Source organism: Apus apus, chromosome 5 (assembly GCF_020740795.1).
Source record: "Apus apus isolate bApuApu2 chromosome 5, bApuApu2.pri.cur, whole genome shotgun sequence".
Classification (NCBI taxonomy): domain Eukaryota; kingdom Metazoa; phylum Chordata; class Aves; order Apodiformes; family Apodidae; genus Apus; species Apus apus.
In genome coordinates, this window is record NC_067286.1 from 40664300 (window position 1) to 40682256 (window position 17957).

Below are 17957 nucleotides of genomic sequence, written 5' to 3' on the forward strand. Positions count from 1 at the left end.
ATTTTTCCTTGCCAGTCTGTATGTGTACTCTAAGTTCATAGTTCAAATATTTTCCAGGGTCTCCCATTCTGCATTACAGACACTGACTGTGACAATGGCAGCTTGTTTGGAAGAGTCATACCTAAGTCTTCCACATCCTGTGTGCTGTGTGACCTGTCATTGAGAGCATCCTGGACATGAACAAAACTCTTAGGCAGATCCCAAGCAGGCTTATGCCTACTATAGGGCACAAAGATGTTTCTGAAAAATATTACATGCTTTTATTTTCATTGGTAGTTTTAGTGTCAGTCATCAGAGCAGTAAAAGAAAAATCCTAATTAACATAAGCCACAAAGGCAGAGAGCCCAAACAAAGTTTGTTAGCTTGTTACTCATCCATGCAGCAAGTACTTAATTGTAATGAATTACTGGGCATTAATTGCTGTATGTAAGGCAAATAATTTATCCTGAAAGGGAGAAAAACTCATTATTTACATTCAAGTGATCATCATGTTCACTGTATCAAATGACTTAATACTTGCCTCTTTCCTTACCCTCACTACCCATTCAGCCAAACTTCAAGTTTGACAGGAATGTCTTAAGCCATATCAGGCAATGTAAGAAGCTGCAAAGATTTGTTGCTCCATTCCACCAATTTATATTCAGTATTACCTCAGCCTGCAGTGACTGCACCCATTTGCGCAACCTGACCAAACTCAAGCTGACTACAGCTCTTCCCTGACCCATATCAGTCCTCCATGACAGCACCTTCAAGGTAATGTGATATTTATTCCAAAAAGAGCAATGGTATGGTACAGGGAAACATTTCCTGTTGTGGCTGTTTGTTTGGGTGTCCTTTTTTTTTTTTCCGAAGGAAGTTACTTGCTTTTTTGTAATCTTTTTGTATTATTAACTGTGGTAATATCTCAGCTGAAGTGACAAGGCATGCATTTCTGTATCTGCCTGGATATCTGGCATTTCGCAATGAGAGAAGCAAGCTAAAACTGTGACTGAGAAGAGTCAAATTGAGATGCTACATTCTCTGAAGCAGAGTCAACCCCAGGAGGAAATTACTTTTCTCAGCCTCTTTATTCTAAGTAGTTTATTACTGTGGCTGAATGGAGATTTTTGGGGGAGTTCACCTCACCACTCTACTAATGCTTTGGAGGGAGCAGAGATGATGGGATGAACCATGAGGCACTTGGGCTATTTTCTTTAATTTTGAATACTGCTGTGGAATCTTAGAGCTTTTCCAGCTACCATCCTTAATATTTTCTTCCTGCTGGTGGCTATTCAAAAGGTCAAGTTCTCTGTCTCAGATGCAGAGCACATGAAGCTTTTGGCTACTTGTGCCACACTCATCAAGTTATGTAACACAGGTCAGTCTGTCCATCTGCTTTGGACTTACTCCAACCAGAAATCTTTACAAGAGGGCAGTACTGAACAGCCTGCCAACCTTTATCAAATGCTTTAATGCTTTCTTTAAACTGGCAGCTGGAACAATACTGCTGTCATTATTTAATGGTTAACAACCAATATTCTTTCAATCCTGTTGGCCTTAGGCATTAGCAGAATGTGTGTAGAAATGGGAGGAAGAGGAGTCTTTGGTTACTGACATTTAAAATCATAGAATGGTTTGGGCTTGAAGGAACCTTAATTATCATCTAGTTCCAACCCCGCTGCTATGGGCAGGGACACATCTCACTAGACCAGGTTACTCACAGCCCCATGCAACCTGGCCTTGAACACCTCCAAGGAGGAGGCATCCACAACTCCTCTGGGCCATCTATTCCAGTGTCTCACCACCCTCACACTTGTCATGGTTTCACTCTGGATCAGCAATTAAATGGGTGACAATAATGCTCTTGATCCCCTCCCCCTCCCACCCAGGGTAGGGAAGGGAGAGAGAGAATAAGGAGAGAGATTTTCCAGATTGAAAACTAAGCTAGGCAGCTTTAATGAAGTACTAATGATAAAAGAAAATATGTACAAATATTTACAAGTATGCTCAGGAATGTGCAAAACCCCTATTCCTTCCCCCCACCCTCAGCAACTCCCATGGCACTCTTCATAGCTGTGAGCAGTTCCAAAAAGTCCTTGACCACTGCTGGAGAGAGCAGCAGAACAGAACAGGAGCTGATGGTAGAGTTACGAGGATCAGAAATGCAAGGGCCTCGGGATCAAAGGAGGTTGATAGACAGGGTCCTCCTCGGACACTGACCATCAGTGGAAGAGAAAGGAAGAAGAGCTTGACTTCTGTAATCCCTGAATTTATACCAAGACCTATGTAGATATAGGGATGGAATACTTTGGTTTGCCAATTTTGCCATCTGTCTAGTCTGTTCCTCCCTACATGAGGGTTGTAGATACAACTGATCTGCTCCTTTAGTGTCCAAAGTAGCAAAGCCAACAAGTAGAACAAAGTGTCCTTGGTCTTTTGGCAGTATCTGTAAACATTTGAGTATTATCAGTCCACTAGCTGGAAAAACTGGCTGCTACTTTCAGCAAGTGTGCCACTTAAAAGAGTTCACTGAAGAAAAAAAAAATCAGTAAAAAGAAAATTGGCCTCATCCTTGCTTAAACCAGGACAACACTAAAGAATTTCTTCCTAATGTCTAACCTAAACCAACCCTCTTCCAGCTTAAAACCATTACCTCTCATCCTATGACTACATGCCCTTGTAAAAAGTTCACACCCCAACTTTCTTGTAAGCCCTCTTCAGGTACTGTAAGGCTGCTATGTGGTCTCTCTGGAGCCTTCCCTTCTTCTGCAAGCTGAACAACCCAAACTCTCTCAGCCTGTCTTTATAGGAGAGGTGCTTCAGCCCTCTGATCATCTTTATGTCCTTTGTCTACACTCACTCCAACAGCTCCATGTCCTTCCTGTGTTGGAAGCCCCACAGACACAATACCCCAGGTGGTGTCTCACAAGAGCTGAGCAGAGGGAGAGAATCACCTCCCTTGACCTGCTGGCCACACTTCTTTGGATGCAGCCCAGGACATGGTTGGCTTTCTGGGCTGCAAGCTTACATTGCTGACCCATGTTGAGCTTTGCATCAACCAAGTGCTTTTCCTCAGGGCTGCTCTCCATCCAGTCTCTGCCCAGCCTGTATTTGTGCTTGGGACTGCCCTGACCCATGTGCAGAACTTTGCACTTGTCCTTATTGAAGGTCACTTATTGCCTGTGCACAGCACAGGGAGGGGCAGCAGAGCAAATACAGAGCTCTGGATTCTGCTTTTTAAAAACTACTGTCACCTAAGGAGGTTTATGTTCATCTACAGACAGATCCCTTGTGGCTGTAGTGTGCTGAAGAACTTAAGGTGAAGTTCCTGTTCTTTTTCACACCCCCATTTCTCCCTAAGGTGTCTTGCTTTCCCAGCTTGTTGGTCGGCTGGGTGGTTTTGTTGACCCACACATTTAGTAGGGTAGAAGTCCTCTGGAGAAGCTGGGTCAGTCCTGCCAATTTACTTTTACAAATACCGTTCCTTTCATTGTGAATACAAACTAGTTGGAGATCCATTTTTAAGTCCCACATGAAGTGGCACTTAGAGCAATGTAAAAACCTAAAGCAGGAACTGTACAAGGAGCCAGTTCTGAGAATTTTTACTTATAATAGGTTTGTTATTTGTGATTTGTGTTACTTTATGGATACAAGTCAAGCCCAGCAAAGGCTGCCTTTTTTTACTTTGTTTTGTCTCTTTGTTTTGTTTAGTTCTGGTGCTGACTGTATATGTTAGAGTAGTTACTGCTTGTGAATTCCATATAAATATACCAGCTGTTGTAAACTGCTAGTACATTCTGAATGATTTCTTTTTTATTTAGAGAATTCATTTCTGTACTGGTTGATTTACTATGCCTTATATATTGTTATCTGTTAAAACTAATGCTTTAATGTAAAATATGCTGTTGTGCTGTTAAGTATTTTATGATGCTTGCTGGCTAAAACCTTGGCTTCAGAGCAGCACCTATCAGCTTTTCTTGAATAAGTGTGTGTTGCTGTTAAGGGTACTATATCTTTTACAGTATCATATGCTAGTGACAGACCTACTTTTAGTAGAAGTCACCATTATGTATTATGCAATGAAGTGACAAAGTAACTTTAAAAATATGCTCATTTTTACAGAAAAAAAGGTCTTTTCCACTTTAAAATACACTTAACTGTTTTGAATAATAAGTCATCCATATAACTAACCTGAGGTAAAATCAATTGCATACTATCCTATTTATTAGATTTTTGTGCTATCCCTCACTGCTTTTGCACAGCCAGTGTTCAGTGCTGTATGACTAAATTCCTTGTATCATCTTTGTATTTGACAGGTCAATATATGTTCTGTTGATATAGAAACAGAGGAAAGTGCAAGCAGGGTTGTTTCAGAATTAAATAAGGGACCTTGCAGAGAATTGGCTTAGCTTGATATTTTGTGGAAGACATAAAATAAAAATATTTTTAAGGAAACTTCAACTAGGTTTTTGTCCTCATTTTGGAAGAGAGAGGTGGAAAAATAATTACTTAAAAATGAAAAAAGTCCTGTCCTGTTTCATTTGAGGTGCAGTAAAAACAACAAAAATACAACGTCAAGTAAAAGTTGTAAGCCCAGAAATAAATAAATTGAGAGCATCAGTCGTTTCTATCGCTGGGGAACTTTCTTCATCTAAGCACATATGAACAATTGATCCTTGTAGTCATATATAGCAGTAAACATTAATAACTTAACAGTCTGAAGTCAGTGCTGAAGATATGGAGCATTATTGAAAGATGGAGTCGAGCAGGTGGCACTTTAATATGTTCAGTGTCATGGTTGACTCTAAAGACTAGTAGAATGAAATTACTTGAGGTTCTAAAGATTTAAAAAGCGAACTCATTTTGCTGCACTAAGGAAATGCTACTGATCAGGCTTTCTGTGTCCCTTTTTTCTAGGCTAGAAAATATTAACCCTGAAGAAAATGACATGGTAAGCCATTCTCTGAGGAGATTTCTTGATGTCAGTCTTATATCTTAGAGGCTTAAGTTCAATTGAGTGGGTTTCAAGAACTAAGATGTGGGAAAAAGAAGAATTGACACACTAATAATGTACATCTTTGCTGCAATATGAAAATTCAATAACTTCACTCAGTCAATTTACAATTCACATGTGCCTATTAATTAAAACCCTATATTAAATAAAATATATTAAAACTTCATGTCTGACTAACATATAATGCTGTTGGTAGACATTACAGGAATTACTGAGCAGAATAAACAATGCAGACACAGGGATAGATATACTGAAGAATGGAGCTATAATTCTGAATCGAATACACAGGACCAAAGAACGTAAAAAGAAAATAATAGCAGAAGAAATGAATGCAGTAATAGAACAACGGGATGCTGCTCTGTCTCAAGTAAGTCTCTGCAAGTATATAATCACTCAATGCCAAATGTCTTTTTTTTTTATCTTTTTTTTTTTTTTTTTTTTGCATTATCTTTGGGGTAGGAAATTAGTTTGGTTGCTTTTCTTTGTTGAAAATCTCAAAGAGAGCCCTTGTAGTAAAAAGCTGATTAATGATCAACTGTTTCTTTGTGGTAGTAGTGCCCACTGAAATGGCATCAGTGCATTTCTTTAGGAAAGTTGTTTGGGTTTTTTTGCACCTGAGTATTACCTGTCCCCTTTTTTAACGCAAAATAGTTTTCAGTGTATTGATCAAAAGCTTAGTTTTGCAGTGTTCTGTATTGGTATAATGCATTGAGTGGCAGTTAACTGGGACTCAAGGGTTTGCAAAGGGATATACGTGACAGAAATATATGTTAAAGGAAGGTAATGGTACCACATGCAACAATGCAAGCAGTTCCTCCCTTTGCTGCTTTACATTCAGGAGATAAAAATCAGCATGTGGTCCTTGACTCCCAAAGCCTTACACTTCTGCTACGTGACTTGAAAAAACCTGAGGTCCTTTTTCTGCTTAGATCACACACACCTTACAATTTCCTGTTTTCACAGAACAATATTGTCTTCATTCTCTTCTTCATTAAGAGAGTCTTGTTGCTTCTGATGGAAGAGTTTTTGTGGTTTGGGTGTTTTTTTTCCCCACAGTTTTCCTTCCTGGATTTTAACCGAGATTTAGCTCAGTAGAAATTGGCTGTAGGAAGGAGCAGTCGAAGTAGGGGTTATATTTTCTGGAAAAAGACAAGATTTGTAGACTGGATGAAACTCCTTATATCTTCATCCCAGGCAAGAAGTTTCATCTAACTCATCTGATATTAAAAATACAGATTATTTTTTTTTTTTATCTGAGTTACCAAAGTTAGCTCACATCTAACAAAGTTGTATTAGATTTAAAGTCATGTTTGTGATCTTGGGTGGTATTGATACTGTTGATTGAATTTCTGTTGTATTGAGAAGTCTTCTGGTAAGAGTCCCTTCTACGCACCCTGTAATTTTAATTTTTTTGTAGTTGTCATTTTTGCATTGTCCCCTACTGTAACCTTGAAAGCTCCGTTTGCCTGGTGATTAAAATATACTGTGTGTCTATCCAGTATACATTGCAAAGGATGTTAATGTTAGAAGATACTAATGGTGGAACTTTGCTGCTTTATTTTGCTTTTACAATAATGATGAGCAGCATAGCTACTGGGAAACTGCCAAAAGTTTATGGTCTTTTTTCTTTTGCACAGGGCATTTGAAAAATGACCCTCTTATAAGAGAAAATCTTTCAGTGTAAGAGAAGGATCCTTCAGTTTTTTATTTTTGTTTTGAGAGTTTTTGCTTCTTTGTTGAAGTGGACTTTCAGGCATACTTGGACCATAAAACTTTTATGAATGTCAAAAGAATGTCATCACAGGGCATTTTAATACACATTTTAATTGAATGTGTTTTTAAGCTGCCTGTTTAAGGAGTAGTCTTTTCCAGGTAATAAGCTTGGAAATTAATAATTATTTACATAGTAATGTCTTAAGTGCCACAACTAGCAATGCCATCTTTAGGCCTGTCAGCAAAAAGCACATATAGTGTTAAGTAGATAGTGCAGCTGAAAAAATAAAATAATAATCCCCCACCAAATTAAAAATTAAATATTTGGAATTAAGCTGCACTGCTGTGATACTACTTTGTAATACCATTTCTAATACCATTGTTTACAATTAATTATTATTAATACAGCTGTATTGATCATAAGTTGTGTTTTCACATATGTGGTGCTTTTATGACTGTAACTCTTGAATCTAGAAAACAGGTCCTTGGAATTGAAGCTACTGTTTCAACCTGCGTTTCTCACTTGAAGACTCCTTGGGAATTCGTACCGTACTTGAATTATTAGTAGTCTTTTGTTAACATTGCAATAGTGGTAGTTATTACAGTGCTAACAGCAAGAACAATAGGAGAGGGATTCCTACATTAGACCACAAAGGGACTAGATATAATTCAGGGGATGTATATGCTTAGCATAACAAATGCAAATTATTGGAAGTTAGATCCGAGGTCGCCTCAGGCATTCATATCATCTGCAAGTTAAAATCTTTTTCTTTTTGGTGGAACTGACATCAAATAGAAGGTGGGGGGGAATTGATGAGAGCAAGCTGAGACAAAGCAGAAATAGGGTAAACCATTAGCATGCTGTGGATATCCTCTGGAAAAGGCATTTTTGAAGTTCAGAGGTCACTGGGCAATGAGAGCTAAATGCTTCATGACACACTGTGTGAACACTGTGTTACTCTGTTCCTGCTTGCTGGTCTGCAGAGCTGGAGGCAGCAATGTCATTTGAGTGACCACTGTAACCGGTTCTGTATGACAGAGAACTGCCTTTATTATTGTAAGAGTTTGGACTGACTGCACTTAATGAAGCTGCATCTGTTATCTTTATGGTTTTCTTCACAATAGCCTGGCACTTGACAGCTGAGCACTGTGAATATAAGTAGTAGAGCTTTTTAGGTTTTACTTGGAGGATTTCTGATTTTTCTCAGTAAGAAACAATAGCACCAAAGCCCTAAGAGCTTCAGCACATTGCTCTGATTTCAGGTAAGGAAAAGATTACATTCCTAGAGAATCGACGTTCTCTGAACTCTGCATTTCCTATGACCAAGTAAATACAGATTTCTTTTCACCAGTCTTTGAGAAGCCGTTTTGCAATACTTTTTCTGGTAGTTATACTACTAAGCTGGATTTAACTGGACTTCTGTTGCAGCATACTTGACAAGTTGTGATTCTTCTATGTGAATTTTACTTGAATTTTTTTTTTATTCTTCAAAAAATGAAGAGCACTGTTCATGTTTCAGAAAGGTAATGAAAATGGCTTTTTGAGATTTCATATGTGAATGTTACTTCTTACTAGGAAGCAAAGAGAGGCACTTCTATCACAGTATTGAGCTGTGCATGTTTATGTAATCTTAGATCATTCACTAGATTGCTGAGCAAATATGCAAACTACTTTTTGTATGTGTGAAAACAAATAAAATGGTATAAACTCAAATATTTGATACTACTTTTAGTATGTATTTTCAAGTGAATAAAAAACAAACAACTAAAGCGTGGCTAAACATTGACATCCATCTTCTCCTCTACCAACCCCCTTAAAAAAACAAACTCAACTGTTTGGTTGTATTTGCTAAGATATGTTTGTTAGTGAACAGATATTGTGTTATACTGAGGAGCTTGAGTCTGGTTTATGACTGATCCTCTGAAAGGAAAATGGGGAAAGAGTCTGACTGTCATGAGAAATAAAACATCAATTTCTTGTCTGTAATGTTCAGTTTTGTCTTAACCCATTCAAGAAAAAAAACTTACTTGTCCAGTTGTTTTTTCTACAATTCTGCCTTTCTTCAAGAATCTTTCTTGTTTGAGTAATCCAGCCAGGGACAGACATCTAATAAGGATTACATGTAGCACAGTCACATTGTATGACCTTCTTAAAATACTTTAAAGAAGTGGTTTCCAGCAGGAGGCAATACAGTGCAATGTCTCAAACAACCACCTATTAACCACATATCACCTTACGGACAGGAATGTTAATATGATTACAGGGTTGGCAGCTGAAGCTGAGGACTTGAGTAAGTCATTGCAATTACTTTCCTTCTGGTTTAGAGAAGAAAGAGGACCTTTTAATTGGTACAGTTTGAAGGAAGTGATTTTTGAAAGCTAAGTAAGATATGTTTTATAGTTCAGGAGATAGTGTGTTTGGTACGTTTTCACTCCTATCTTTAATTCTATAAATGCCTTTTTTTAATTGGTAACAGTTCTGTACAAAGTTTTAAATATTAAAGGTGTAGAATTTATTGTTCAGGCAGAACAGTATCATCCATAACACAATAATCTTGAAGCAATAACATAACTGGCAAGCAAACCTGGTTTTACAGCTTTGAATAGTGTGATCACATCCTGCTGTGCAGGAACATGCTTATGACTGCTCATGTAAAAAATTGGCATGCACCCAGTTGCTCATCTGAAGCAAGTTCAAGTACCTTTCTCCATTTTGAGGCACTGTTGGCAGCAGGCAGCGCTTTATCATCATTGAAAACAAAGATGAGAAGCACTATGCTTGACTGCCCATCATTATGAGTTTCGACTAATGACTAATAACTGATAAATGTCTACTCTACAACAAGCCAGCTTCTTGCTAACTTATTTTTTACATTTTCCTGGAGCAATTTCCCTCCTTTTACACCAAATAAGGTGTAGAACTCTGTTACCTGTGATTCACAGAGCATTAAGGCATTGTCAGCACACATGAGTGAACAGGTCTTATTGGAGTAATAAACCTAAGAGCTGTATGAAGTGTAAAAACAACAAAAGCACATGTAAATGAGAAAAAGATTACTTACAGATCTTGGGCCCTTAGTTGGGAAATACTCAGATGACAGGTTACAATGCCTCATGACTCTTATCTTAGGATAGAGGTGATCCCTTTGCAATCCAAACCACAGTTTGGGATCTTATTTTTAGTAATGTGAATTTACAGCTCAATTTTAAACTCTGTTTTGGTACCCTTTGACTCTTCATGGTTAAGAATACTAATTGAGATCTTGGTTGATAGGAGCACATTTGACAGTGTCCTTCTAGCAGCTGTGCAGGATGCTTCCCCTACTACCTTTTACTTTTTGTCACTGTTATTTGGGAACAGGAGAAGAAAAGTGAGGACACTGTATTCACAGTTGTTTCTGAACAGGGCAGCCACTGGGGTACTGGTTAATTTGATCACAGGCTTATTTGAGGAGGGAAGTGAAGGTAAAAAGGATGTTTATTGTAATTCCAGGATCCAAGGACCATGCTGTTTCATTCTTATGGCTGGTTTCCTTTGGGCAAGCAACAGCAAGTTCCTGTTGTTCTCATTTGTAGTGTTTTTTTCTGAGAGGTAGCAGATGAATGGGCATGGGGAAATTATTTGCCAGCAGATTGTTAAACAGAGAGAGATGAGATGTCTGCAAGATGCCCCTTTTGTCCTGCAAATATAGACCAAGTTCTGATAGAAAGTAATAAGGATATGGAATAAAGTATAGATCAAAAATAAATAAATAAATAAATAAATATCTAATTTGAGATTAAACATTACAAGCTGCACTGTGGTTGCGGGGAGAAAAGAAACAGGAGTTGAAGAAATGGTTGTCAGTTTTATTGGTATTCACATCAGTGGCCTCAGGTAAACCTCACAGACATCTCTTCTTTAGAGGTAATGCTGACTGAAAGGGACTCTGGAGAAAGATCATAAAAAGACAAGTTATACAAGCAGTTGTTGTGATTAGCAATATTGGTTTTCCATTTGATTGTGTTGCACTAGAAAGGTGCTTTGTAGTGTCTCATTTCATTTACTGTGTACCTAATTAAAGACAATCCTTTGAAAGTTTGATTAATTCATGTTTTAGGAAGTTCATGTTATACTGAAAAAGGTTAAATCCATGTTTTCTTCACTGCTTCTCAGAATAAACCAAGTGAATCTCACTGGCTACAGAATTTTCAAAGTGCTAAACAGGGCCAGTGACTGCTGTAATTGGGAGTCATGGAGTAAAACTATTGGGAACGATGGTGGAGAGTATCAAGAACCTTTTGCATCTTCATAAAAGGGCAGGTTCTTCCCTACTTGGCTGCTTACCTCTTCCAAAAACAACCTCAGCTTGAAAAATTATAATAATTCTTTCTGAGATTATGAGGTATGCTGTAACTCTACCTTGGATATATTTGTGCTAACTGGAGCATGAATATTTTCCAGAGGAATACTCAGTAAAATATTTGGCTACATTCAGAAGACATGTGAAGTATGTTTTTCTTCTGAATTAGGAATTTTAGCCCACTGAAGACTAAAATGGAGAGGAAACTGGCCAAAGAGAATCCTCTTGAAGTCTTACATCGAGTTTTGTGATTTGCACAGAATGCTCCCTAAAAGAATAACACCCATTTAATCTTCTGTCATGGTGCTCTGTTGTCTTTGATTGCTGTGTAAATCACAGTTCTCAAGGTGTTAAGAAAGCTGGGGAGAGGTGAGGTGTTCAGACAGGACGATAGAAGAAGATTTGGGGACATTACACACCTGAGTCGGAAATGTCAGTTGGTCTCTTGCATTCATATATCAAAGGCTGTGATTTCTGTGTAGGCAGGTATCTGTTAGTAGGGCACGAAGCTCCCTTTAATTTCACTGGAGTAAAAAATTCACTAGTGAAAGTGTGTATTTTGGAGCTTATTCCTAGTTTGACTTCAGTGAGGCTTTGGTTGCATAAAGTCTTGTAGTTTTTGCATTAATGCTTCTCACAGCTGGAAGTGCAGGTCAGCTGGTGGGAGGGAGAAGGTCCAGCAGAAATTAGCCTAAGGAGCTCTTATACTGAACTTTTGTATTTAGTTCATGAGTGCTAAGTATGAGTAAATATGTAAATGTTAATGCAATGTTTCCTTGAAGAGAGGGATTGCAGGTTGTCTTTTTGAACTTCTGAAGCAAATTTTTAATTGATACTACATTTCTTCTTTTTACTGCCATAAGGTTTTGACTGAATGATGCCCTGAGACACATCATTGTTTGCATTGTTAAATCACCTGTTGTTCCTCTGCAAACAGTGTGTTGTGCAGAATCCAGAAAATACGTCTGCATAATATTTGAGGGCATGATCAAGCTTTGTGTCTTTAATTGTAAACTTTAATGAATTTCCAGTCTAACAATCATTGTCTCTTCAGTACCTAGAAACTCCTCACCCCTTTGAAAATGACAGTAAATTTGCATGCAGGCTTGTCTGATTAATTGCTATTTGACTTATTTATCATGGTGCTAAGCTCTAGGTTCACACAGCTTAGACTGCCAAACCAATTTCTAGAATTAATTTAAATATTTAATGTCAAAACCCTAGGATGAAAGAGGAAAAAATGTTTTTGATGCTTATTGATCACCTGTTTCAGTAGCAACAACCCATAGAGGGAATTTCTGGTATGATACAAGCAGAATGCAATAGTATTCCTGCTGAAGAGAAGACTGAATCACTGCATGCAACAAGTTCTATAGGTACCAGAACTATTGTAAAGGTACCTAAAGTAAGTTTTTCATTATATTTAACACTTCACAGTTTCAAGCTAGGTAGTGGGTGTAGATTTCAGTTTGCTTACTTGCTGGATAAAATGTCTCTGATTTTTTTAAAAATTAAAAAAGAAAACAAAACCAAAAATACAACGTCTCTGTGTTTCATATTAAAACCAGTGGTCTTAGGCAAGTTTCTAAGAAATCTTTATAGAAAATACTTTTTTATATTGGATAACTGGATGAGTTTGCATAAAAATTCTTTTGATAAGTGACAAACAAGATTTCTGTGTTTCATGTTTATATTCAGTGTGGAGTCAGAGAAGGTTAATGTGTGACCTGTGTGTGCATTTCCCTTCTTGCTTTTACCCACTTGCCGTTTCTTGAATGTCCACAGTTACAACTTTGTGGTTCACTATGTCTATATTACCAAGTAGTGTGAACAAACAGGAATGGATCTGGAGTATGAAATAATTCTCAGCATCTGACATCCAAGTGTGTATGTATTGCTTTTTTTTTTTTTTTTTGGTTGTGAGGTTTTTTGTATCGGTTGTTGTTTTTTTCACTTTGGACTAGCTCTACTGAAGTCCTCTGAACTGAATACACATTTGCATCAAAAGGCACAAGGTGCATTCCTAGAGTGCATCTTTGAGTTTGCTTTAGTCAAAAAAAGGAATCCAGTTCCTGCTCTCAGATAGCACTCCATGGTGCAAAACAGAGTGTAAGAAGGAGAAACAAGTAAGAGAAGTTGCAAATTGCAGCCCCATTCTAAAGTAGCATGCAGATTGTGATTCTTCAGTGAAAATTTCTGAGAGTCAAGGAGAACTTCAAATAAAAGTTCAAAGCTTCATTATTTATAAGTATAGAATTGGAAAAAAAAAAATTTAATCCAAGAAAATATTTTTTAATTATTTACATTAGAGCTCTGCCAGTGCATTATGTGAAATGAGATGCTTTCAAGAAAGAGAATCAGATTTATTAAAGAAATAAAAGAAACAGCTAACGGGAAGTAAAAGCCATCAATGTCCTTGAAGAAAGTATTTCAATACATTTGTTTTCAGCCTTTTTACTTTGAAAATTATTAGACTACTTTATATGCAGACATTTCTGTTGAACATTTTGAACCTGTGCACAAGACATACTTGAAGGAGAAATAGGTTTCAAAATAGTAGAATAGATCACAAATAAAATAACACACAGAATGTAAAGTTTGAATTTAATTGGGTACTGGAAATATCTTCAATGAATAGCAGCCAAACTGCATTGCTGATCATGCCACTATCACAACATCCATAGTTTACTAAGAATATTGTTGGACATGGTGATAAGAATGAATAGAGTTGCTTTTTATTTTTTTACTTCATTTTATTTTTTCACTTCATTTTATTTTTTCCACCTGAGTCTCTAAGTGAAATATTGTCATATCTCCTATCATTGCAGTACCCTCCACAGTCATCCTTATGATGCAACATATATGTTAAGCAGTGAAGAGAGATGGTGAGCAAGGAGGTTTAGGTCTGGCAGTAGCAGAGGATGTAAGGAAAGTTATTGTAATGATAACAAACTGATTACTCATTTTCAATAGAATGGTAGATGATTGTGGCTGAAATGTAGGACTTAATAAATGCTGTTGTTACTTCAGTTTCTTTCTACCTTATAAGTTGTTTTTAAATTAACAAGTCACTATTACCACAACAGTAGTTTTCCCTATTGCTTTGATCTCAACATTACGACCTTTTTTTTTTTTTGGTTGAGATGCCAATAATCAATTTCTGAAATTACTCAGGCTTGATGAAGTTATTTTACGTATTTTGGTCTTAAGTGTGTAGTGGCTTTGGCAATAAAAGTGGCACAAAAAATGTATCAATATTCTCTTTATGAAAGATTTCACAGTAGCATGAATTTACCTATGTCTCGTTCGCCAAGTATTCCTACATTTGTTTGTTGTATGGCTTTACTGTTCCATGCTTCAGATGGTATCTAAGATTTACTCTCTTTTCCATGTTCTGTTTATTCACTGTTAATTATTTTTCAAGCTGAGTTGCTTGGGAACAAAAAAAATTAAGTTTCCATTACCCTTTATTGCAAATGAAGGACAGGCTTTCCTATTGCGTGTGGCCTGCATGTGATTATAGGATGCTGTTGTCAGAGAAGTTATTAATGCTTCCTGATATTATTTTGGTATAGACAAAGTCAGCACAAAATATAATATTCTGATTTATAGTTTACTTTTTTATTGAAAATACTTTTTAAAATTACACAACGCAGATATGTAGAAATACTTAAAGGCCCTTAAGAAGCTGCAGTTGTGTAAAAAGTCTCATGGTCTTAGCTACAACAAAAAATTAGCTGTCAACGAAATATTAAATCACAAAACTTCACAATTCTGAAGTAGTTATCAGAAATACAGAATACAATAAGCAGATAAGTACAGGATGTTTCATTAGTGTAATGTAGTGATGCAGGATAATCAGCAATAATGCTTCTGGATGTATCCTTTATATTGTTGATAACACAGAATTGGTAACTATCTTTTGAGGGAGGGGGGAGTTTTAACATTACCCCTAGTTAATGAATTAGCACCTGTAAACTTGTAAGTCTATTAAATGAAGTTCTGCAGCAGTTACTGGTCATCTTCCAGTTATGCTGAGTTGCTCGCTTCTTAATTAGCTGTAACACCTTTCTTTGGTGTCTGGAGAAGTATTGCCAAAGTCTAGACAAAACCCAAAAAGCAGAGTAAAGCTCTGTATCAGAAGAACAGCTATGAACACATTGCTTTTAGTTGTTCCATAACTTGTTACCAGCAGGTAAGATTTCCTTCCCAGTCATGTTGTAGTCATAATGAGGAATTCCATACCTCAGACAGAGATTGTATTACAGATCCCAGCAACACAAGGAAACAATAGATTTCACTCTTTTTTGCCTGAACAAGCTCTGCCGGGTTGTGTTCAGGATAGGAGTGAACACCAGCCCTCTCTGAGTTTCTTTTAATCTTCTGCAGCTTTGAGACAAAGTATTATTTCTCAATCTGCAAGCATTTTTTCAGCCTCATTGCTTGAGGTCCTGTTCACAATCAAAATATTAGGACTTCAGCTGAATCTCGGTCTGCCAAGCTAGTCTTCAAAGTCTCCCCGTGAAAAAGAAAGCATCCAGTGCCAGCCTCCCAGAAGAAACAGCAAAATCCTCATTAATCCCTTGTGCTAAATAGTCATATCAGCCTGCTTTCTACTGGAGGGCTAGCCAGCAGCTGTGTGTCTCATTACATGTTCTCTTTATGTCACGTGTGTTGTCTTGTATGGTGTCCAGACACTTCTCAGCAGTAGTCATGCGTTTACCCGTTTTGTTTGTTTTGGCAGGCAGGCCCATCACTTTGCTTTCAGAAGTTGTCATAACATTCTTCCAGCATTGTGTTTTTCTTAATTTTTTTTCTGCTTAGCGTGTCCTACCTTCTACAGATGAGGGGTGGAATTGCCAAGAAGCTTTGAGTTGGGTGAGGGCAATGTTCGTAATTGCACATGTCAAAGGCAGCTGATTTTAGGTTTAAGCATATCTGCTTTTCAGTAACTATCTGAAAGCTTTTAGGTGGCTGTTAATTCAAAGCTGCATTGTCAATCCTCTTGAGAAGTGTGCATGTTTTTGGCTTGCTAGTCACATAGATCCCTGTAAAACACTTCAGGAAGGCTAAAACTAAATTTTGTTACAGAGGCAAAATCTTGTGATTCAACCACTACTTAATATTTGAAAAATCATATTCATGTATCAAAATCATAAAGACATTTCTCTGTGTTACTGAAGCAGAGCAATACATGATTTCTAAATGTGTGGGTTTATTTTCTTTTTTCAGAGCTTTTGTTTACTTTCTTAAACAGTTCTTTTATGAATGCCTTTATCTTCTATGAATTATTCATTTTAAAGGTGTGCAAAGCTGATCAGTTTCTTGATTTTTTAAAAATATTTTTATTCTATTTTTCAGTGCATGTGAGCAAATTTGAAAAGAAATCTGAAATACAAATTTTATGTATTTGCTGTTACCTAGATCTGTGTATTGGTGAGAAAGAAACAATAATATTTGAAGATTCATTAGTTAACTCCATTTTCACACTGGTTCTCAGACTGTTAAAACACTGATATTAATATTGCTTTCAGATAGTTGAAATCTTAAATATCAAAGTTACCTAAAAAAGCATATTATTTCCACAGTGAAAGAGCGATTACTACTGATTCCGGTCATTTATTCAAGAAGTGTTTCTTATCCCTGACATATCTGCAGAGCTTTGTGCTTTTGCTACCTAGTTTGCAGTTTTAATTTGTTATAATCTCTAGTTTGAAGTAGCTTTTATTACACATTAAAAGAAGTTTTGAGAGAACACATTGCATAACAAAAAACTGAAAAACTGCCACTTAAGTAAGTGATGGCTCAATTGAGAGAACGATATTTATCTGTGTGTACTATGAGAAACACCTGCAATCCCATTATTACAATATCTGAATAAAGAGATTAAAAAACTGTGGCATCTGTACAGTGATCAATGATACTGTTCTCTCAAATAATGGGATGATATTTAGAAACGGACCAGAAGTATTCTGTCCTTTTGTACGGTAAATGCCAACTTAACGTTTAGGCAGTAGTCTTGTTTACATATGGATTTTCTTAAAATCCATTGAAGATTATTTGAAAACCAGCTCATTAGAATGACAGATTGTTTACCAAATTTTGTTTTCTTGTCTACTCCAATTCAATTCAGTTCAATTCAGTTCAGTTCAATTCAGTTCAATTCAATTCAATTCTGGTTCAATTAAACAAGGTTACACTTTCTAAAAACATATCTCTGTCAGCAGCTGGGTGTCTTGCATGTATCTGAGAATCAGATTCCTAATTTCTACATCTAGTTGGAAGATCAGACTGTGAATGTGTCTTTCTAAAATTTCTCCTTTTTATACATCTTTAAGATCTTCACTACCTACTCCATTCTACTGCATATATATTTTTAAGCTACCAACACTATTAACTAGGGGTGGTGGAAAGGCTTTAAACAAAAGCAATTATCAGCTATCTGTCATGGTGTGTTATGTTAGATGTTTGACAAGCTGTTTCTTGGCCACAGGCCATCTGGTTGTAATGGAACTGACTAGTCTTCTGAGGAGCCAGCAAAACACGTGGCCATGGGAAGCAATAGCTCTGTATAATTTGTTCAAGCCAGTAAAGCAAAGATTTTGGGTGTAGTAATCCCAGTTCTGACATGGTCTTCTCTACTGATTAAGCTTCTTCAACTTTCTGAGCTAATTTCTCATTGCATAAAACAAGTCTTATTTACTATCTTCATTTAAGTGTTGGAAAAAACTGGTTAGTCAATGTTTATCAAGAGTTGTATCACCAAACACTTGTATAATTAAAGAGGAGTTCTTGAGTAGAGTCATGTAACAAAAAGAATGTTTGTGGGAACATGATGGAGCAAAAAGGTAGAAAAAAATGAGACAGTGCAGTGGAGTGGACTTCACACAGTCCAAGATGAGAATTGA

The 17957-nt window shown here is 36.9% G+C and overlaps 1 protein-coding gene across 4 annotated transcripts in view; it reads left to right on the top strand.

Moving 5' to 3' along the window:
* MIPOL1 (mirror-image polydactyly 1) overlaps positions 1-17957 on the top strand; it is a 189728-nt gene that overhangs the window by 70402 nt on the left and 101369 nt on the right. For all 4 annotated transcript variants that reach the window (XM_051622612.1, XM_051622611.1, XM_051622610.1 and 1 more), the window contains 2 exons: positions 4897-4930; positions 5190-5360. In XM_051622612.1, coding sequence (XP_051478572.1) covers positions 4897-4930; positions 5190-5360 — 205 coding nt within the window. The remainder of the gene's footprint in view (positions 1-4896; positions 4931-5189; positions 5361-17957) is intronic.